Source organism: Gigantopelta aegis, chromosome 4 (genome assembly GCF_016097555.1).
Source record: "Gigantopelta aegis isolate Gae_Host chromosome 4, Gae_host_genome, whole genome shotgun sequence".
NCBI lineage: Eukaryota > Metazoa > Mollusca > Gastropoda > Neomphalida > Peltospiridae > Gigantopelta > Gigantopelta aegis.
In genome coordinates, this window is record NC_054702.1 from 94,797,124 (window position 1) to 94,820,369 (window position 23,246).

Below are 23,246 nucleotides of genomic sequence, written 5' to 3' on the forward strand. Positions count from 1 at the left end.
TTGGCAGAATAGCCTACACCCGGTTTCTTCCTTATCTAGACCGAGTATTACAATAACACTCAGTGGCTTAAATCGAATGAAGTCCAGGGACTCGATTATGTGTCATTTGAAGACAAAATCTCCGAGTGGATGTGTGGTTTCTCTGTTATATATTTGAAGTAAACAGGATACTGCTTAGAACCTGCACCAGAGGTTTTACTGTTTTAACTTTGTAAGTTAAACTGAAGAACCGGGTCCATGTTTATCTGCTTTGTGTATAAGACTGGAAATTGGCTGTGTAAGTGTGACGGTACATGCTCTTAATTTCTTTCGCCTGTGGCGATATTAATTGTGTTAGAGGGCCGTGTGCAGTTCATTGCACTTAGCTAGGTTGGCAATTTGTTATGTAATACTTCTGCGCGATGGTCGTCTAATACACACCCAGAGCAGATGTGGAGGCCATGTGGCCAGTAGTTACGTAATACCTCCGCGCGACCGTGGAATCTCTAGCGAACTGGCGACATTAAGTCTGACGATCTGAGGAAAAAAATACCGGTGGAAATATCAGATGATAAGATTCGGTGCCGCGATGTACCCCTAGGCGATATTTCGATTTATAATAAATAGCTAGAGTTTTAGAGTTATGAGGAAACGAAAAAGGACGGCTCCCAGGGAACGTAGTCCGTTGGACTTTGGTAAATATGTTTATTTCTGCTCTGTTGTATAACCTTGATGTGATTGATGTGACCTTAAATATTTTAATACTGTATTATACCAATATTCTTTAGACAGTGTCTTCGGTCATCTGACGAAGTAAATCGTAGACTTTTTGTTCTAACATTATACGAGTATTTGGTAATATAAAGCTTAGCCAGTCACCCTAGAAGACCTAGGTAAACTGTAGGTTATTGTCTTTATTGTGATAGGTACCAGTATTAATTCTGTGTTACAAGGTTACTGAAGGAGTAGTTAGGGAAAATTAAAAATTAACCCGTTAGGAATAGAGCTGTAATTCCTTTATTAATTAAGTTCCCCTGGAAGCGTTTCTCAATTATCACACGTTACTGAACGATTAGTAAGGGTTAATTAAAAATTAACCAGTTAGGAATAGAGTGGTAATTCCTTTATTAATTAACTTCTCCTGGAAGCGTTTCTCAATTATCACACGTGTGGGTGCTGTGTCACGGTGAAGTGATTCGCATATTGTGTAACTAGACACCTAGAGATTAACTAATTAAGTGATCAGTTCTGGGTTGTTATTATTGTTGTTATTAATTAACTACTGCGGCTGTATATTTGTCAGCGTAGGTTAATACAGATTCCAAAGTGTATTGTGTTTTTGTTGTGTTTTCTAGTGAACTAAACGTGCTATAATAATATATACTTTATATAAGATCGTATCTCTGATCATACCTAGACGAGCCAAAGCGGTTTTGAACTGCCTGTTACAGAAAGATCTAATAGATATACAGTTAGGAGAGATATTTGGATAATCGTATTTTATTCAGTTACGGGAATTATAGAATCCCCGTGACAGGAGTAGAAAATTGGGGCGCTCGTCCCGGATCTGGAACGGGACATGCATATTTAAAAAAGTATTGTTTGTAAATGGGGGCTTTATAAATTATTTTTACAAATTAACTAGAAGTAGCAACGTTGTTCACTAGAAAATTAATTAATAATAAGTGCATCATATCTAAACATGGATAAGAATTTGCTGGATAGGCCTACGCTCAGTGTAGTGGAGATTAAGCGAGCACGTAAGGCCGAATTAGTTGAAATCGCAAGTGAGCGGGAAATTGATTTAACATCAGCTAAAACCTTAGGTGATATAAAGACAATTATTATCCAGGAAGTTTTTGGTGATAGGCCTGTTATGGAAGACAGTGAGATTGTTCCAGATATAGAGATAAATGAGTTAAGTGTGGAACAACAATTAGCTTTTAAAAAGCTTGAGTACGAAAGAGAGGAACGTGCATTAGATAGAGAGAGAGATAGTGAGAGGGATAGAGAGAGAGAGAGAGAGATAGAGAAGAGAGAGGTAGAGATAGAGAAGAGAGAGAGAGGGATAGAGAAGAGAGAGAGAGGGATAGAGAAGAGAGAGAGAGAAATTAAAAGTGGAACATGAGTTAAAGTTGAATACTGAAGAAGTTAGACGTGAGGCAGGAAATCGTTTTAACATGTCGGAGGCTTATAGATCAGTGCCTGTATTTGATGACCAGGAGGTAGATATGTTCTTTCAACTTTTTGAACGGGCCGCTAAGCAGCTAAATTGGCCGCAGTCTAAGTGGACATTGTTAGCCGTGTCTAAGTTTAAGGGGAAGGCTAGTGTAGTTTATAATTCAATGAGTGATGAGCGAGCAAGTCAGTACGACCTAGTTAAGGCTGCAGTGTTGAGGGCGTATGAATTACGACCTGAGGATTATCGTTTACGGTATAGCGAGTTGAGAAAAACGCAGGGTCAGTCTTATAGTGAGTTTGTGGCTAAGAAGGCAGGGATGTTTGATAAATGGGTTGTTTCTCATCAGGTAGAGTCATATACCGAGTTACGGGAGTTATTGATCTTACAGGACATTAAGAATGGATTACCAGTTAGCTTACGTATTCATTTAGAGGATCATGATGTCAAAAAGATAGAGGAGGCAGGCATAGTGGCAGATGATTACGTGTTAATACACAAAGCTCAGGCAGTACAGGGTAGCTCTTTACAACAGGGTGATAAGAAGAAATTTCAGCCAGGTTTTTCCCGGGAAAGTAACTATCGGGGAGAGTCATCTAGTTGGTCAGCTAGTCAGGCAAGGAATGCACCTGGTGGGCAAAGTAAGGATAGACCTGTATTATCAGCCAATGCACGAACTTTTCGTCCACATTGCAGTTACTGTAAAAAGGATAACCATCTTATCGGGGACTGTTTTAAAAGGAAACGCGATAATGCGCAAGTGGTCGGTTTAGTGAGGTCAGCTCCGTTAGCGAGAGAGTTAATGGTTAGTCCCATGGCAGAGAAAGTAAACCCGTATGTGTCCACTGGTATGGTTTGTGATGTGAAACAAGAGTTGTGTCCTAAGGCAATATCAATCTATAGAGATACCGGGTGTAGTCAGAGTCTGATAACGCAAAAGTGTTTAGCTGGTATTGAAAATTCCGATACAGGACGAAGTTTGGCTTTAAGCTCAGTTACTGGAGAAAAAATGGTTGTCCGGTTACGTAAGGTTTTCTTGTGTTCGAAGTTTGTGACGGGACCAGTCATTATGGGTGTTGTAAAGGACTTGCCTGTTGAAAACATAGGAGTTTTGTTGGGTAATGATTTGACTAGTCAGTGTTGTCAGCCGAAATGTGACCAGTTGTTAATTAAAGACAGCCCTTTACCAGTAGGAGAGAGTGAGGTTGATGAGATTAGTTATCCTGCGTGTGTAAAGACTAGGGCTATGGCCAGAAGGGTAAAACGAGACCGAGAGGATATTTGTGATTTGTCTGATACGTGTGTGAGCCATGAAATTGGAGTGGATGAAGTTATCAGTAACTTGGTAGATAAGTCAACTGACGAATTAAATGTGGTGGAACCTGTTGATCTCCCGCAGAGGGGAATTGAACCAGTTGTGTTTGATACAGGGGATTCACCTTGTAATAGACAAGAGTTAGTTCTAGAGCAGGGGGCTGATCCAAATTTGTTGGCAGTTCGCACTACGTTGTTAACTAAGGGTGAGATGGAGGATCAGATGTCAGGGTATGATATGGACAAGGGAGTATTAATGAATAAGAGAGTTAGAGATAGGAAGGCTAGGAAGCAACTGAGCCATGCTCAGAGCAAAATAAAATCAGTGTTTGATAGAAAGGATAGGAAGCAACTGAGCCATGCTCAGAGCAAAATAAAATCAGTGTTTGATAGGAAGACTAGGAGTCGGGAATTTAAACCAGGGGATAAGGTGCTGCTGTACCTTCCCATTAAACGGGGTTCATTGCAGAACAGGTATTTCGGGCCCTATGTTGTGCACAAACGGGTTAATGAGACAGGGTATGTGATAAACACTCCTGATAGGGTTAGGAAAAGTAGGTATTGTCACATCAATTTGCTAAAAGGTTATTTTGACAGACTGCCGATAGTTCCAGTCTTTCCTGTCCAAATTGAGAGTCACTCAATTTCCTGTGATGACGTCAAGACTGCAGAGGTCAAGTTGGCCAACAGCCAGATTCTAGCAGACTTGAGCCCCCGGCGAGAAAAGTTGACTACGTCGAAACAAGACAATGTTTCCATTTGTCAGAACCTTCCAACGGTTACCAATACCGTAAGCCAAGATGTGCGCTTGGAATCCAACGCTACACCGATTCGACAGCATGCCTATCGGAGAAAACCTGGAAAACGTGCGCCACTGAAAAAGAAGGAAACGAAGTCCCAGTGGTCAGATGAATGCGAGAAGTCATTCAACCGTCTCAAGCAGAGGCGCTACTCGTCTCCCGTGATGGCAGCACCGGACTACCGAATGCCGTTCAAGCTAGCTGTGGATGCCAGTGACGTGGGAGCTGGAGCTGTGCTGTTCCAAGAAGACGAAGACGGACTGGGCCATCCTAATTAAAGCCTCCAACCAGAGGGTTTTGAGATGGAGTCTTCTTCTGCAAGAATACCCAATTACCATTGAACACATCAAGGGCACATCCAATGTAATCGCTGATGCCCTGTCCCGAAGTTGAACGATATGATAATGTGTTGACATTCTTGATTTCTGTTTTGTTTTTATATATATTATATTTGTATACCAGGGACTCAGAGACTCAGTGTGATTACTTGTAGTCACGTTATTATTACATGTGTTATAAATGCCCGTATGCTTCGGTTAACGCACCTTTTTGTTTTAATGTAGTATATTTCCCTATTCCTAGAGTAGAGGAAATATCCTTTTTGAGGTGGGGGTGTGTGACGGTACATGCTCTTAATTTCTTTTCGCCTGTGGCGATATTAATTGTGTTAGAGGGCCGTGTGCAGTTCATTGCACTTAGCTAGGTGGGCAACTTGTTATGTAATACTTCTGCGCGATGGTCGTCTAATACACACCCAGAGCAGGGGTGGAGGCAATGTGGCCAGTAGTTACGTAATACTTCCGCTCGACCGTGGAATCTTTAGCGAACTGGCGACATTAAGTCTGACGATCTGAGGAAAAAAATACCGCTTGGTCGCGGTGGAAATATCAGATGATAAGATTCGGTGCCGCGATGTACCCCTAGGCGATATTTCGATTTATAATAAATAGCTAGAGTTTTAGAGTTATGAGGAAACGAAAAAGGACGGCTCCCAGGGAACGTAGTCCGTTGGACTTTGGTAAATATGTTTATTTCTGCTCTGTTGTATAACCTTGATGTGATTGATGTGACCTTAAATATTTTAATACTGTATTATACCAATATTCTTTAGACAGTGTCTTCGGTCATCTGACGAAGTAAATCGTAGACTTTTTGTTCTAACATTATACGAGTATTTGGTAATATAAAGCTTAGCCAGTCATCCTAGAAGACCTAGGTAAACTGTAGGTTATTGTCTTTATTGTGATAGGTACCAGTATTAATTCTGTGTTACAAGGTTACTGAAGGAGTAGTTAGGGTTAATTAAAAATTAACCCGTTAGGAATAGAGCTGTAATTCCTTTATTAATTAAGTTCCCCTGGAAGCGTTTCTCAATTATCACACGTTACTGAACGATTAGTAAGGGTTAATTAAAAATTAACCAGTTAGGAATAGAGTGGTAATTCCTTTATTAATTAACTTCTCCTGGAAGCGTTTCTCAATTATCACACGTGTGGGTGTTGTGTCACGGTGAAGTGATTCGCATATTGTGTAACTAGACACCTAGAGATTAACTAATTAAGTGATCAGTTTTTGGTTGTTATTATTGTTGTTATTAATTAACTACTGCGGCTGTATATTTGTCAGCGTAGGTTAATACAGATTCCAAAGTGTATTGTGTTTTTGTTGTGTTTTCTAGTGAACTAAACGTGCTATAATAATATATACTTTATATAAGATCGTATCTCTGATCATACCTAGACGAGCCAAAGCGGTTTTGAACTGCCTGTTACAGAGAGATCTAATAGATATACAGTTAGGAGAGATATTTGGATAATCGTGTTTTATTCAGTTACGGGAATAATAGAATCCCCGTGACAGTAAGTTAAACTGAAGAACCGGGTCCATGTTTATCTGCTTTGTGTATAAGACTGGAAATTGGCTGTGTAAGTTAAACTGAAGAACCGGGTCCACGTTTATCTGCTTTGTGTATAAGACTGGAAATTGGCTGTGTACGTTAAACTGAAGAACCGGGTCCACGTTTATCTGCTTTGTGTATAAGACTGGAAATTGGCTGTGTAAGTTAAACTGAAGAACCGGGTCCACGTTTATTTGCTTTGTGTATAAGACTGGAAATTGGCTGTGTAAGTTAAACTGAAGAACCGGGTCCACGTTTATCTGCTTTGTGTATAAGACTGGAAATTGGCTGTGTACGTTAAACTGAAGAACCGGGTCCACGTTTATCTGCTTTGTGTATAAGACTGGAAATTGGCTGTGTACGTTAAACTGAAGAACCGGGTCCACGTTTATCTGCTTTGTGTATAAGACTGGAAATTGGCTGTGTACGTTAAACTGAAGAACCGGGTCCACGTTTATCTGCTTTGTGTATAAGACTGGAAATTGGCTGTGTAAGTTAAACTGAAGAACCAGGTCCGAGTGGATATGTGGTTTTTCAAAAACTACATCTCGGTTATATATTTGGAGTAAACAGGATACTGCTTATAACTTGCACCAGAGGTTTTACTGTTTTAATCATGGCTGTGTAAGTTAAACTGAAGAACCAGGTCTATCTTTATCTGTTTTGTCTATAAGATTGGAAATTGGCTGTGTAAGTTAAAGTGAAGAACCAGGTCTATGTTTATCTGCTTTGTCTATAAAACTGGATAAAACTTTGTCATATCACTGTTAACCGTTTTCGTGCTATTCATTATTGAGTTACCCTGCTGATTTTAAAGATAATTTGTGATGTGTTCGTTGGTCAGTAAATTGGTGTAATGGAGGTGCCACGGCGATTTCGTGTTTCTTTGTGCGTTTAGAGAAAACGTAGAAAAGTGCGATGATTGTGGTCGCTTTTGAGTCAGGACATGCTAAAAATGGTTTCATGTTTGAAAACTGCAATTTGTCCCATAGTTGGAGAATCACCCATATGCCTTCGCCCGACTCTACAGTGAACAGTTTCCTTAGACGGGTCCGTATGTATACATCTATTACATGAATTTTCAAATGCAACATTCGGTGCCTCTTTTAAAATCAAACAATGCTCACACGATTGAGGTATTAAATTATTACATTTGTTTTTACATGCAGTGGACGCATATAACAAAGATCATTGGGTATCAAGGCAGTCCAACCTTAAGACAAATATCACGTACCAGCAAGAAAAAGTTGGAATTGTCTCCAAAGCATGCACGTGTTTGGTTCAGCGTCTTGCATGGGAAAAAATCATCATTCTGTTCGATAACCCTGGAGGTACGGGAAATTATTTCTTTTGTAGTACAGAACTTGAGTTCGGCGGTGTATTCCTTAAGCCATCGCCTTAAGGCTAGTAAGAGCTACGTTGAAATCCCAATACCGATTTGAAAATCATAATGCGTTTCGGCTATTAACTCGATATCTCTTTCACTAACGATTGTGTGTGTGTATATATATATATATATATATATATATATATATATATATATATATATATATATATATATATATTAGATATAAGCATGAAAACAACCTTTAAAACCATATAATAAGAATTAGACACATACAGGTTAACAGGTTGTAGTCCCAAATATATGATTTCGTAACCGTAATATTGACATCACCTGCAGTAAATAAAAGTCAAGGAAGTATGCAAAGTTTCTAAGAAACAGAAAGATTAATAAATCTGAAAGACGTGTTGAATTATGAGTCAGCCTTTAGTGAGATATTCAGTGACATGAATATTTTGCCTTACTATCTCTAGATAGGACTAACACAAGCAAAACAAACGTAATTCAGCTTTTAGGACTAACTGGGTCAAGGATATTAAGTTGTAATAAAAGTATAGTTTGTAATAAAACTGTGAATACAATTAATAAATAATATAATACATATATGTTTGTCTTTACGATTTTCGTTCAGAACTCTTTGTACAGGATATGTTGATGTACTGGAGTGAGACCCAGTTCCAGATTCCAGTTCAGATGACCAACGTTGACAGTGCTCATTCTAACAGCAGCTATAGAGTTTTTCTCCATGATCTTTATCACGGCGTCCATCGTCTGAACCTCATTCTTATAGCACGGCCAACGGCTGTTTCAGCAATCATTAAAGATGTAATCACCTTGTTTTATAATATTCAGAAGCAGGAAACGAGCTCAATCTAAAATATGTAACTCTATAAAAACTACATTCGTTTCCAATTGAGATTTTAGGCTTGAGGCTGGAGTTTAAAGTCTTAAACGTCTGGTAGATAAATTTTAGATGTCCTGGAAATGATCAACTGATGGTGGAATTTGTTTTGAAAGCAAAATTGTCTTGGGTGATGGCACAGTTTCTACTCGCTAAATTCGCCCAGTTTTGTTTTAGGTAAGCTGTCATTGATATATCATTTCCCATTCATTCTGTTTTGTGAATTTGCTACTTCATTTTGGGAGTAATTTTCTGTACATTTTATTGTTTATAAGTTGCATGTTTTATGGTTAATATTTTATAAGAAATAATGGATTATGTATTTTGATTTTGTACAATTTTTTTCTGGTGAATCAATTTAGGGCTTTTCGTCTACATTTTGTTTCTTATACATTATTAAAGATGTATTATTATACATCTTTATACTCAGATCAGTGCATAACTATATGTCTTGTTTAGGTGAACGACTTCGACTTGTTTTCTAATCGGTCAACGGATTTCAGGCATAGATCTAAGTGGATTGTTGTCTCGGAAGAATCCATCAAAGAAAACCTGACCACGTGGGCTAAGGACTTGGAAAATGTCGCTTTTATTTCCTCGCTGAATATGGTATTAAATTTGATTTGTATATTTTATTTATTTATTTGTTTGTTTGTTTGTTTGTTTTTCAAAGCAAAATAATGAATGAATTAGTAATGATACTCCAGCGCAAACAAAAACATCTGCTCTTGTGTGCCATACACGGGAAATGAATGATACATATTACTTTGATATAAAAAAAAGTGAATTAGAAAAACAAGTAATTAATGTGTGAACAGTTTCCTGAACAACAAAATAACTATATGGAAAAAATACTAAGAATACGAGAAAAAAACAACAGTAATGGTACACCATTTGGAATTTATTTTTAATTTAGAAATGCATTTCATTGATCAAAAGGTATCATTCTTTTCAGAATCAACGTCTGACAAAAGAACCTAAAATATTTACCCTCAGTCGTTCGTTTCTCGAGCCATCACTTACGCCGGTTCGTGTTCTTCCCTGCAATTTAACAACTGATGACGTTTTTCCAAATATCAAATATAAATACAATGGAAGACAACTTGTAGTAGTAAGAACTCCAGTAAGTATATTTCATCTTTTAACTGTTAAGTATTTATGTACGTACAGAAGTAATGAAGATATATAAATAAAGTTACGTTCACATAAAATACAAAACATTAACACTGTGCACAGAGTACATTTATTACTATATATAATATGTGATCAAGGCCGTATCCCTGCACAATGCAGAGTCGAATGGGGATTTTTGCACAATTGTGGTTGATTTGATGATATCGATCTAATGCCTCGTCTATAGCAGGACAGCCACTCTCGGGAAGATCCTTTACTGGGGATTTCATTCTTCCTGTAACTATGTATGGTCCTGGAGAGTGGCACCTGATAGCTATGCATGGGATCAGTCGTGACCGTGTCAAAACGTCCCATTAAACATATGTATTTTTACAGGATGATTATTTCACATCGCCTGTGTTCAGAAACGGAACTGTTTCATACGAGGGGTATGGCGTTGATATACTGAACGTGATGGCAAAGTATTTGAACTTCACGTAAGTTTGTGTTCTCTTAAGTTTGGCTAAGCAATACTGTGCCAGTGTTTCTGAAATTTTTGAGTATGGCGCTATGGAAATGAATGCAACCACTGTCAATAAGAGGTAATGGGGGCCTCCCCCAGAAAGAAAATGGGTTACGTTTAGGGTTAGGGTTAAGAAAATCATGCAATAATGATGAGTAATTAATTTTATCAAAAGGTTAATTTAAAATTATAAAAATCTGCAAAAATATTTCAGTATGGCGCCATACCCGTTTTACCCTCTGGCAGAACCCCTGTGTATTCCTGTAAATTGGTGATTGTTATATACGAAGGATATAACGTTGATATACTTGATGTGATTGCATAACATTGAAACTTTACTAAGTCTATATTCTCTTACGTTCCTGCAAATAATCGGTAACAAAAGTCTTCTTTTAATGCAAGGATAACTGTTAACTCCAATATTGCGTAGTCTACTGTGAAAACTATTACATGATCTAAGATTATTCTCACACCAAATTAACTGTGCTAAGTCTATTGCTAATAATCAAAATTAGCAGAAAATTTTGCACCTGTTTTCATCAATTGTAGTTTATTTTTTGGTTTTAGCGGTGCACTGGCTGACCGACTCTGTGACTATATTTTTGTCATAATCTCATTATGTTAGGTATGTTATCACCCAACCTGAAGACATGCAGTGGGGTCTGTTGGTGAATGGAACGTGGAATGGTATTGTCGGCATACTGGTCAGGAGAGTAAGTAAACTCTGTGTCACCAACTGACGGTGGTGTGTTCTTCCTGACAGAAATAGTCTTGTTTCAATCTCGCGGCTATTCGTGACCTGTTAATATTGACGTAGGTGTTAGGCTGTATACAACAAATACCATTAGTTTTGTATCTTTTGCTGCGAGTGTTTCCTTTCTGTGTGCGTGCCTCTACCATCTTTCTCCGTCATTCTCCTTTTACCCTCCCCCCCCCCCCACCTCCCTCTCTCTCTCTCTCTCTCTCTCTCTCTCTCTCTCTCTCTCTCTCTCTCTCTCTCTCTCTCTCTCTCTCTCTCTCTCTCTCTCTGAAGCGTGAGTTGGAGCCAACGCTTCGTCATGATTTACACTCTAATAATACACAAACACAAACTGAGTGTAGTTTTCATAACTTATAACTTATTTCCCTGGTATTTACAGGAGGCTGACCTGCAGATATCCAGTTTGACTGTCCACGAAGACCGAGCTATGGTGCTGCATTTTCTTCAACCGCCGGTACATACCCAGGTTGTTGATGTTCTGTACAAGAGACTTGACCTGTACGAGGACAACCTATTCACGTACATCAGACAGTTCAAACCTATGGTGTTCCTGTGTATTGGAGTGTCTGCCGCAGTCTTCTGTCTCCTCTTTGTCATATCCGAGTGTAGTTCAGAACATTCAACAGAAAGCGCTCGGACGTCTGGCTCCTGTCGCAGGATACTGCTACTTTTAGACAGGGTTGCTTGGTTTACAGTAGCGTCTGCTGCACAACGCAGTAAGTATTACTAGCTGTCCAGGATATCTGTAAAACTACGATTTTAAAGGGACATTCCCGAGTTTGCTGCATTGTAAGATGTTTCTGACTAATAAAATATTTCTACGATTAAACTTACATATTAAATATATTTTCTTGTTTAGAATATCAGTGTCTGTATATTCAATGTGTTTTTGGTCGTCGTCATATTTGTAAGAAGCCAAAACTGGATTTTGTCTTCAAATAATTTCGTACGTACGAACAAATCTTTTTTAGGAAATAAAATGAAATTTAACCTTGTACAAATAGTTGATATGTAATTACAATCGTTAAAAAGTCTCTGTTAGTCGATAACATCTTAAAATTTGCATCAAAGTCAGGAATGTCCCTCTAAGCATGCATGGAATACCGAACACCATTACGAAAAACGCCACCAAGTGATCTTAACGCAACGGAGCGGGACGTAGCCCAGTGGTAAATCGCTCACTTGATGCGCGATTGGTTAGGGGTCGATCTCCGTCGGTGGGCCCACTGCTCCACGACTGGTATATCAAACGCCGTGGTATGTACGTTGTTTGTGGGATGTGTATATAAAAGATCCATTGCTACTAATGGAAAAATGAAGAGGGTTTCCTCTCAAAGACTATATGCCAAAATTACCAAATGTTTGACATCCAATAGCCGATGATAAATAAATCAATGTGCTCTAGTGGTGTCGTTAAACAAAACAAACTTTAACTTTCTTAACGCACATCTTCATTACAAAAAAGAAAGGTTTCTACATTATACCTGCGACTGGATAAGATAATGTGACATATATGGTGTATGCCGGTATTTTTGGGGTGTTTTGTGTATTATCACAATATCACTTACAACGACTTAAAAAGTTAAGATCAACATTATAGACACAAATGCTTTGTTAAAAATTGTTATAATAACAAATAAATAATTGTCATGCTAAACGAACGTCAAATGATATATTTAAGAAATCTAGTTCATACGTTGATTTGTTTCCTAGTCTGATTTGTTTCCTAGTTAATATTTAATCTCGATTACAACTAAAGATTGTTTTTACATAATGCTTTAAGTTCATAATTGGAGAAAATGGAAATAACCACATAGATTCGTTCTTTGGTGTGCTGTGTATTATGACATGCACAGTGGTTATTGCATAATGGATAAATACCCATGTATGGCTGGTGTAAACCAATGGTATGTACATGAATTATTAAAACACTCAGTTGTGTTGATAACAACATTGTGTATTGTTAGGTGTCAGCATAAAGACGAGAACCACTTCTGGAAACATCTTAGTAGCGTCTTGGAGCTTATTTCTCATAGTTATGACGGCTGCGTACACCGCTAATTTGGTAGCGGAACTGACGTCAAAGAAACCGCGAGTTCCATTCAGAACACTGGGCGAACTGGTTGACAACAATGAATTCACGTTTGGGTTGACATCAAGTAGCATTAATAAACTCATATTTGAGGTGAGGTAGTTACACTGGTTTTCATTTAACAACAGTAGTTTTACTATAGGCAAGCTTTTTAAAAATTTAATTAGTAACTTTTTTATGTGGTTTTCACTTTGTGTCAACACCTTTTTAGGTAAGTTATATCGGTTTTCATTTAGCATGAATAATAATTTAAAGGGGAGATATCAAAACGTGTTCTATGTTATGTGCAATTTGTAGACTAAAACATTGCTCAAAATAAATATACTGAACAAGAGAACACGTGGAATTGCAGACTAAATTTAATTAACTACTAGTGTGGTAAAGTTTGTATTTTATTCAAAGTTGTAATATGTAACTGAATGTCGTAGTGTTTAACTGACTGCCAGTAACGCGGTCAATTTCTGATACTATGGACTGAGGGGGGCGTGACGTAGCCAAGTGGTAAAGCGCTCACTTGATGCGCGATCGGTTTGGGATCGATACCCTTCGGTGGGCCCATTGGGTTATTTCTCGTTCCAGCCAGTGCACCACGACTGGCATATCAAAGGTTGTGGTATGTGCTATCCTGTCTGTAGGACGGTGCATATAAAAGATCCCCTTGCTACTAATGGAAAAAAAAATGTAGCAGGTTTCCTCACTATGACTGTCAAAATGGACTTATAGTGTAGGAGAGTTAGGGTATAATCGTGCAAAATGAGATACTAACATGCCACTTGGCATGCAGTTAGGCCATCATGTGTAGAGTAACTCTTGATATATGACCAACCTGGCAGTGACCCCTATTGGCTAGGTGACGTCACAATTCAAAATGGCCGCCAATTAACTATTTCTTACTCTGTATCACATTTAAAAGTGCAAGCTATAGAATATTAGCTCCAATCACGATACAGTTATTATTTATATGTTGCTGTTATATATTAATCATTATTTCTGAAAACATATGAATATACTGAACAAAAAAATAAATGCGTCTAATCACAAATGTCCTGCATTAGCCCAGTCGCCAAGCCACAAATATCAATGGAACTTGGCACAGATGTTCTGTATCATTGTGGGGTCAATTTAAAATCAAGACAAACAAATTGATATCTCCCCCTGATGACCGCTATTTTGAATTTCAAAATGACCGCCATTAGCTTCAATTTGTATTAAAACTCTTATTCTAAGGAGCATAAAGCCATTATGGTAGTCTGATTTATTTTTCAGAAAACTAAACACGGAGACATCAAGCGTGCTTGGACCGTTATACAACGCAGGGCATCAACAGACCAGAACGTCCTCCACGATTCTGATGAGTATCACCTACGACGAGCTCTTAGTGAAAAGTATGCATGGATCACCAGCAGAAAGGTGGGAAGGCTTAGAGGAAAAGGAAATTGTTCTTTAGTATTTATGAATTCTCCCTTCAACTGGCAACATCTGGCCTTCGCCGTCCCTGTTGGTTCTTCATACATCAACGAGTTTGAAAAGACGTAAGAATGAAAATTAATATTTATAATAGTCTAATTTACAATAAAACATATTTTTAAGTTTGAAAAAAGAAAACAAATTCAAGTTATTTTAATAATGTACTTGATGTAAATAATTCTAAAACATAATGTTCTTTTGCGAGTATAAGTAACTCGTATTATAACGAAAATAATAAAATATTTTTATTCATAAATTTTATTGTAATATTTGGTTAATTTAACAATTACACCTGTAACATTTACAATGAATTAAAGATATGGATTTTCGCTTAGAGCGCTTCCAACAATTAATACTGAAAGGAATAGGAGCATGGGCATCGATCGGTGGGGGACATCGGGGACGCGTCCCCCTCACTTTTTAACACCGGGGGACAATCTATATAAGTGTCCCCTCACTTTTTCGTTTAGCAAAAGCAACACAACACCACCACCAACAAAAACAACCCCAAAAAAAGTAGTTTGTTTTATTTAACGACGCCACTGGAGCACATTGATTTTTTATCTTATCATCGGCTATTGGACGTCAAACATATGGTCATTCTGACACTGTTTTTATAGAGGAAGCCCGCTGACGCCACATAGGCTACTCTTTTACGACAGGCAGCAAGGGATCTTTTATTTGCGCTTCCCACAGGCAGGACAGTACAAACCATGGCCTTTGTTGAACCAGTTATGGAACACTGGTCGGTGCAAGTGGTTTACACCTACACCTACCTAATCGTTCATTATGGATATTAAAAAAAGTCGTGATGGGTGGTATTTTCTTCCTTTTTATCCATTTTCTTTCTTTCTACATTTCATATCGTTTAAGCTGAATAATGATTTATTCCTTAAGGAGACCGTTCAGGTCAATAAATAATTAGCAATTTATTTGATTACACGATTTATATTTTCCCATATATGCTCAATAAAACGGGGGAATACTAGCTTTTCTCAACATTAACAAAACTTCTGAATTTTGCGTGGATTGATATTAATAGGTTTTTTTTGTTGTTTATTTGTTTTTGTTTTTTTCACACAGGTTGTCAATTTTAAATGACAATGGTGTTCTGGTGAGGCTCAGAAAAAAATGGTTTAAAACATTGTGTGACAAAGAAGAGTACACAAGCCTAGAGTCTGCGAAAATACTCAAGTTAAGTGACGTCAGAGGAGCCTTTATTCTGTCAGCTGTTGGAATTGGATTGGCTACCATGGCAGTGATACTAGAAATAGTTTACACACGGACACTTGCTAAATGACACATTGTGATTTGCACGGGAGAGTCTAGATCGTAGACATCGAGAGTCGTCAACTACCGAATGTCTACTGAATATTCATGAGCAAACGGTTGATCGAAATCAATATTTTACGACATCGTGTAATGTCCTGGGCCCCGTTCCACGAAGCGATCTTAGCCCTACTATTGTCGTAATTACCTACCATCGAGACCTTAAATTTTGTGTACGATCGTCATCCCGTTCCACGACGCGGCCTAGCTTATTATCGTCGTAAATTACAGTGAAAATTTACAATTGGTACGAGGCAGTTGTAAGCCACTAACGTAGCTGTCAAATGGCAGTTAGATGATGATTTGATAATTTTCTAAGAAGGATACTAACTCTTTGTGTAAAAATTGATCTAATATATACCAAATATCTTTTATGAAACTGTGATCGATGAAAAACAGTCTAGGCCTAACGACCTTCACACGGAAATAAGGGAGATAACTCATATTTTATGCATTCGGCAATTATCGCTTACCGAATAAATCGACAAAGTTACTTCATGGTTGTCCCATACCAATGAATACATCCAACATGTTCCGAAAAGTCGGTAAACAATTTATTATTAACTAATTTGCACTTCTTTGCAAAGAATCTATTAATAATTAAAGGGGCACTTACGACTACCGTAAGGTTGCTTTGTGGAACGGCTGTAAAGTTTACGGTGCCAGTTGTAAAACTCACCTTAAATCACTACAATTAACGTTAGCTACAATTCGTTCGTGGAACGGGGCCCTGGTGTATATAAATAAAAGTTATTCCAAATGTAGATGTTAATGTAACACATATTTAATAATATACTGGGAGATTAATAAATTGGGAGAGAATATACGAAATTTTATTTGCGTCAAAGTAGTATACAGTTTGAACCTCTATGTTCCAGAATGACTATTTTTTTTGTAAACTAATTAATAAAATTATTATCCATTTCTAAATCGTACAAATTATAAAACATTTATCGAACTGAAAATCGATTCACAGTACCAATGTGCATCGGTCTTTAACTAAAAATTAAACAGACTAAAGTTAAATTATTTAATTGAATGGTGCTGGGCGGCCAATGGTGTGCACTGATGGACCAAAAAAGCCTTTTGTCATTGAAAAGTATTTTCATAAATTTGAACACAAAAAGTCAAACTCAACATATAATTAATATTTATTATAAACAACATCTAGAAAGAGAAAAAAAGACTGGCGCTATTTGAACAAAATAGTAACTATGTACAATTTTGCCAAAGTATGTGGCCGTTGGAACAAACAAAGGTTTAAGTTTGTTTTGTTTAACAACAGCACTAGAGCACATTAATGTATTAATCATCGGCTATTGGTAGTCAAACATTTGGTAATTTTGACGCATACTCTTAGAGAGGAAACCATCTATATTTTTCCATTAATAGCAAGGGTTCTTTTATATGCACCATTCCACAGACAGCATAACACATACGACAGTCTTTGATACACAGTCATGGTGTACTGGCTAGAACAAGAAATAGCAATATGGGGATCGATCCCTAGCCGCGCATCAGGATACGTCTCGCCCGTTCGATCAGTAGGCCTAAACAATTGTATAAATTCATCACTTCAACAATAATGTCGCGACAGTTCTTACTATACACCCGCCGATGAGACTGATGTGAGAGATGACTCTAAACTACTACTACGACTTGGAGACATAGTCGTCATCCGTAGGACATAAGGCTGGTAAGTACTGGGTTCGTATCTCAATACTGGAGGGTCAGTTTGTAGAGCACCCGCTTAAGGTGCTTGCGTCATAGGAAGGAAATGTTTTATTTAACTGAACACATTTTATTTTCGGTTATATGGCGTCGGACATATGGTTAAGGACCACACAGATATTGAGAGAGGAAACCCGCTGTCGCCACTTCATGGCCTACTCTTCTCGATTAGCAGCAAGGATCTATTATATGCACCATCCCATAGGCAGGATAACACATACCACGACTTTTGATGTACCAGTCATGTGGGAAAGTGTAAATAAAAGATGCCTTGCTACTAATGGAAAAATATAGCAGGTTTTCTCTCTAAGACTATATATAAGAATGGTATCCAACAGCCGATTATTAATAAATTATGTGCTTTAGTGGTGTCAATGAACAAAACAAACTTTATCTCAGTACTGAAAATACTAATAACAAAAAAAATAATAATAATAATTTAAAAGCTTTATCTCAGTACTGAATATCATTCAGGCTGAGTTGAATGACTCAGTGGGTAGGCATAAAGCCACTACCTCTGTTTCTCTCACTATTCTCTAACTACGGACAGTTGTCCAAGATGGACATCCCAGATATCTGAGGTGTGTGTCCAATACAGCGAGCTAAGCACGTGAGTGGCAACAAGTTGCCAGGTTTCGTGAAATTCACCCAAATATACATGTCCTTTCAAAATTGTTTCATTCTTAAAGATATCTTTACGTTTGTATCAATTGGGTGTGCATTCACATGTCTATTTCTTTGTGTTTGATAATGTTTGTTTGTATAGCATTTTCTAAATAGTATTTACCACAGAGTTAAGATGACTCGAATGAGATAGTTAAAAACGTTTCTTCTATAAATAACACATCTGTCTTACATCAAGTTTTTGAAATACATAATCTTTTTTTTTTTTAAACTAATTTACAAAATGGTGCTATGTGTATAGCTTATGCGCAGTGTCAGTCATATATATATATTATCTCTTTACTTGCAACTTCTAGTGTTTTATAAATGAATAGATTCGGTATATTTGTCTGCTATAACATCTTCGTTTTCAATGTTATTTTGCTCACAACTTTTCGTACTGTCGGTAATTCTTGATACAACTGAGGGGCTCGTCCTGGAGGATGACTTAGACGATGTCTTCGATGAAGTCTCCGAGCTTCTGGTGGTGGACGAGGTCCTCTGGGACTGTCCTGGTTGTTTCCCGTTCCCTTGGCACACTTCTGCCAACAAAGTAAAAACCCGTCTGTTGCAAACAAATGCCAGGAAGATGTAGAATCCTTGTAGTCCACATAACACTACAAACACGTACCACAGCTCCTGGATGCCCGTAAGAGGCGCAACAAATGCAAACAACCAGTTCAATCCGGTCAGACTGGATAGCTTGATATACAAGTACACGTTCTCTTTCTTACCAGTTAGATTCTCGTGTTCAAGCGACATTTTTCTCAGAGAATTGATTGTTAAAATGAACAGGACACCGTTAAAAAGTACAACTATCGCGACTGGAACAAGGAGGCCCATTATTATGCTATAGAAGTTGGATATATAGCACAGAGATTTTCCATAGCCGATGTCGTTTGCTCCGTGTATGGCGTAATTGATTCCAAGAACAGTCAAGTTGATGAGAAATGGGACAAGAATACTAGCTAACAAATAGAGACCAAATAGCTTCCTTTCGCCAGATACCGATTTCCTAGGCATTAACACATCTTTGAACACCCAGTACATGTGGAACGAGCATATCCCCATCCAGGTGAAGGAACTCAACAAAAAGAAGTGATTAAGAATACCAATGACCTTGCAAAGGAGTGAGTGTTCGACTCGCGATATGCCAAACAGGTTCAGGCCAACGGTGATTAATAAGGTCAGGATCAGTCCCATTGTCGTCTTACCAGGCAGTGTACGTAGTGCTGGGCACAAACAGAATACAGCGAACGTCACAATGAGGCATGCGAGAGATATGCTTTGACAGGTGGTGGACACAATGATATACGCTTTGGAAAATATAGCTTCTGGTGGCAACAATAAACATGTCTTGGTGCCTGCTATGATGTCCTGGCAGATGCTAATTGTACCATCAGCTGAAGTAGTAAATTCATCCGACGTCAAGGTTCTATTGCGAACCAGCAACAAGAGTGTGTGGTCTAATTGTGAATAGTTTTTTGTTTCGTTCGGGTCCAGCAGCATCAGCGGGCAAAGGAGTGTGGCTGTAATCTTGGTGTAGTTTCGAGGTTCTCTGGATAATCGTCGACCTATTTGGTGTGGGATTATTTTAGCGTACGTCCACGAATGTTGGCCATATATATAATTTTGCACAACTGTACCGACAGCCGTGCGGTGGTAAATTATGTCAGAATTAGTTAGCGTTAGACTGCTAGCAGACGACATGTTTACAAACTTTTTCTGGAAAGGAATGGTCCATTGGGAATTTTGAATATCTATTAACAGCTTTTCCAAATCATCATGTTTATTTCGTGAAAGCAGAACAAATTTAACCAGAAAGAAAAGTTTGAGTATTTGAGTCTCGTTAACTTTCATGATCGAGCGCAGACAGAGCCTGTGAATTTGTATTTTGTGGTTTTTTGTCTTTGCTTTCAATGCTGCTGTTGTGTTGGACGCAAGGGATTCCATCCATTCTGTTGCTACTGACCCTGTAGAGATGTGGTCCGTGGGTGTTAGGACGACCTCGAAGGAGAAGGGAGACCCTTTGGTTGAAGTGTAACCAGACACGCATTTCGTTCCGTCTTGCTTACGGCCAGATGAGCACATCACTGGTCGACATATTTTCTATAATAAAAAGAACATTTTTATTTAAAACACTTGTTACTTTAAGCAAGGTTTAAAAATAGAAACTTAGTTGTCACAACCTTTTCGCAACAGAATTAACTTTAAATACATTAGAAAAACATTTGAGAGATTTCCATCTTTATCAACTTCGTAAACATGAAAAGACCTAAAATACATTAACTAAACCGTTAATACATTTTCAAATACATTTGTAAATTGTGACAGTTGATAGTCTGACCCTAGCATACAGTTATTTCAGCGAGATAGCGAGAGATGATTCCTCTGCTGTCCTAATATGCTACTCTCACAAACTAACAGCAGGGGACTTTTTTATGGTGTTTTTCATTAACAGAAACGCATATACAATGGCCTTTGGTATACCCGTCTTGAGGCGCTGGTTTGGAGACGATGAAAATGTCCGACAGGTCCAGAAGAATGCCGATAATATGACCCGCAACACTACAGACGAACGCTCTGCTACTGAGTTAAAGTTTGGTTTGATTAACACCATCATTAGATCACATCGATTAATTCATTATCGGCTACTGGATGTCTAACATACAGTAATAATGACATTACTTTTAGAAGAAGCCTACATTTTTCCATTAGTAGCATCTTTTATATGCACTTTCCCAGACAGGACAACACATACCACTGACTTTGGTAATACCAATCTTTGGGTTACATTCCACCCCTAAGTCAGAGTAAGGCAGGTGAGCAAAACATTTCGCCAAATCATGTATTAAACTTCAAAAATTGCAGAAACCCAGTTATTTTATAACAAAATTTCAATTATTACATTAAATTATTTCGCCAATTGTTTTTAAAACTTGGCGAGTAACCGAGTTAGCCGTGAAAGGTGACCAAGAGTAATTATTGGATTGAACCAGAAACACGAACCTTAAATCTGTCATACACTTCATTGTCCTTGCACTGACAGCTCCGTTTAGCTTTGGCGATGATTGTCTCTGCGGTTCCAGGATCCATCAGTACCGAGAACGGATACGGTGTGTCGAACAGACAGAACTTAAACATCGACGAGCGGGGCCTTGTGTTGCAGTAGAAACAGAATATGTTCTTGTACCCTTTGCGCCTTATGAACAGGGGGTTATAATATGACGCGCATGCCCTCTCTGTTAAATCATCCTGATTTTCCCACAGTCCAGTCTCATTGCAAGTACTGATTAGCTTTTCAGAACTCACATAGCAGATTCTTAACAGCGTGGATTGTGGTCGATTGTACAAAATCGAGCATTCTTTACGCTGGACAAAGTACTGCAAAATGTCACTGGATGAAATCTCTGGTGGAACTGCAACCGGAACCGAACAGTTCACCCTGATCTGCCATGGTATGTAACTCAGTTCTCCATTGCACTCAGCACAGAACTTATTCCTGTAGACTTCCCCTGAAACTGTAGACGTCACTGGTCTGCTCATGTAAGGATCCGTCCTGTTCGGGGAGTCACATAGCGTCACTAGCAGCGGATCTGCAAACAATGAGCACTTGGCAATGGAGAAGAAGAACAGGTTTCGTTTGTTCGGCGGTATTTTAAAAGCGTTATCTTGACAGAAGTATCGTAACTCTTGCGTTGTCCTGTTCTGTGTTTCTGTCAGAGCTGGTGATACGTCTGGACAGCAATCGCCAAACCGCCTGCAGTCATTATCACACTGACACGGTGGGCAAACTCTGCATCCAGCGCCAGACCACCTTGTTTCGTTAAAGCTACATAACCTGTCTGCTTTGCAGACTCGTTTGTGTTGAGAGAGGACGTAATCAACGAATGGATCATTCTGTGTAGAACTTGTAATAGTTAGAGCGATCATACAAAACCAAGTCATGGTGAAACGAACCATCGTCTTTCCGTAATTGGTCAGTTGTACAGACATAACCTCCTGCAAAATAATATAATAGAAGTTTTATGTCGATTTTTTTTTTTTTTTTTGCAACAAATGTATAAATTCCAACCTAATGATAAATTACTGTAATATTGTCGTGGTTAAGTATTTGTAAGAGACTCGTAAATTGTGAAATATCCATATTTACGGGTGCATATATTAATAATAAATTTGAGTTTTAAAAATTAAAAATATTTTGAAAACAAATCTTTGTTGACGCAACGAAGCTTTACAAAATAATTGCTTTTGTTTTTAAAAATTTATATGACATTTTTAACTCTAAAAATAATTGTAATCAATGTATAGTATGATTTAAATGAAATATTTTTAATGTGGTGTGATTTCACATAGAACCAAGGTTATATTCTTATTGCGGTCATGTTTAAAACAGTTTTGTTTTGTTTAACGACACCATTAAAAAGAAAGAAAGAAAGAAATGTTTTATTTAACGACGCACTCATCACATATGGTACTGACCACACAGATATTGAGAGAGGAAACCCGCTGTCGCCACATCATGGGCTACTCTTTTCGATTAGCAGCAAGGGATCGTCTATATGCACCATCCCACAGACAGGGTAGTACATGCCACGGCCTTTGATATACCAGTCGTGGCGAAACCACGAGAGCACATTGACTTATTAATCATCGCCTATTGGATGTCAAACATTTGGTAAATTTGACATATAGTCTTAGAGAGCAAACCCGCTACATTTTGCCATTAGTAGCGAGGGATCTTTTTATATCAACCATCCCACAAACAAGATAGCATACACCATGGCCTTTGATATACCAGTTATGAGGCACCTACTGGAACGAGAAACAGCCCAAATGGGCCCACCGACGGGGATCGATCCCAGACCGACCGCGCAAGAGGCGAGCGCTTTACCACTGGGCTAAGTCCCGCCTCTTGTTTAAAATAGATAACAACTAAACGAATTACGATAATATGATATGTTATCTAGAAATAATAAAGTGCATGTTATGAGCAACAATTTACCGTAAATAATATTTAATATTGAGACATATATTGAATAGATAATCTGGTTTTGTACTCATCTCTTGGCACTTTTCCCACCTAAAATATTATGTTTTGTAATAAAATACTATTTAACGTTTCACAATGGCTTTGAATGACTTTAAACATC

At 38.1% G+C, this 23,246-nt stretch overlaps 2 protein-coding genes across 2 annotated transcripts; one reads left to right on the forward strand and one right to left on the reverse strand.

The window, feature by feature from the left end:
• The first annotated feature begins 7,087 nt into the window (after positions 1–7,087).
• Positions 7,088–15,670, forward strand: LOC121370082 (glutamate receptor ionotropic, kainate 4-like). Its single transcript, XM_041495183.1, has 10 exons — positions 7,088–7,160; positions 7,339–7,500; positions 8,146–8,339; positions 8,875–9,024; positions 9,925–10,025; positions 10,677–10,764; positions 11,191–11,527; positions 12,779–12,996; positions 14,170–14,435; positions 15,454–15,670. The coding sequence occupies exons 1-10, from the start codon at positions 7,088–7,090 to the stop codon at positions 15,668–15,670; spliced, it is 1,806 nt and encodes a 601-aa protein (XP_041351117.1).
• Positions 15,671–17,799: 2,129 nt separating this feature from the next.
• Positions 17,800–22,041, reverse strand: LOC121370083. Its single transcript, XM_041495184.1, has 2 exons — positions 21,103–22,041; positions 17,800–20,202 (listed from the first exon to the last, which is right to left on the reverse strand). Exons 1-2 carry the CDS (start codon positions 22,039–22,041, stop codon positions 18,415–18,417), a joined length of 2,727 nt encoding a protein of 908 aa, XP_041351118.1. The 3' UTR covers positions 17,800–18,414.
• Between the last annotated feature and the right edge of the window lie 1,205 nt (positions 22,042–23,246).

Excerpts from the sequence above, each read along its gene's own strand:
- LOC121370082 (XM_041495183.1), top strand. The coding sequence starts at position 7,088 with ATGATTGTGGTCGCTTTTGAGTCAGGACATGCTAAAAATGGTTTCATG. Across the intron at positions 10,026-10,676 it reads GCAAAGTATTTGAACTTCAC|GTATGTTATCACCCAACCTG; the intron begins GTAAGTTTGTGT and ends TCATTATGTTAG. Across the intron at positions 14,436-15,453 it reads ATCAACGAGTTTGAAAAGAC|GTTGTCAATTTTAAATGACA; the intron begins GTAAGAATGAAA and ends TTTTTCACACAG.
- LOC121370083 (XM_041495184.1), bottom strand. The coding sequence starts at position 22,041 with ATGACTTGGTTTTGTATGATCGCTCTAACTATTACAAGTTCTACACAG. Across the intron at positions 20,203-21,102 it reads AAGTGTATGACAGATTTAAG|AAAATATGTCGACCAGTGAT; the intron begins GTTCGTGTTTCT and ends TTTTTATTATAG.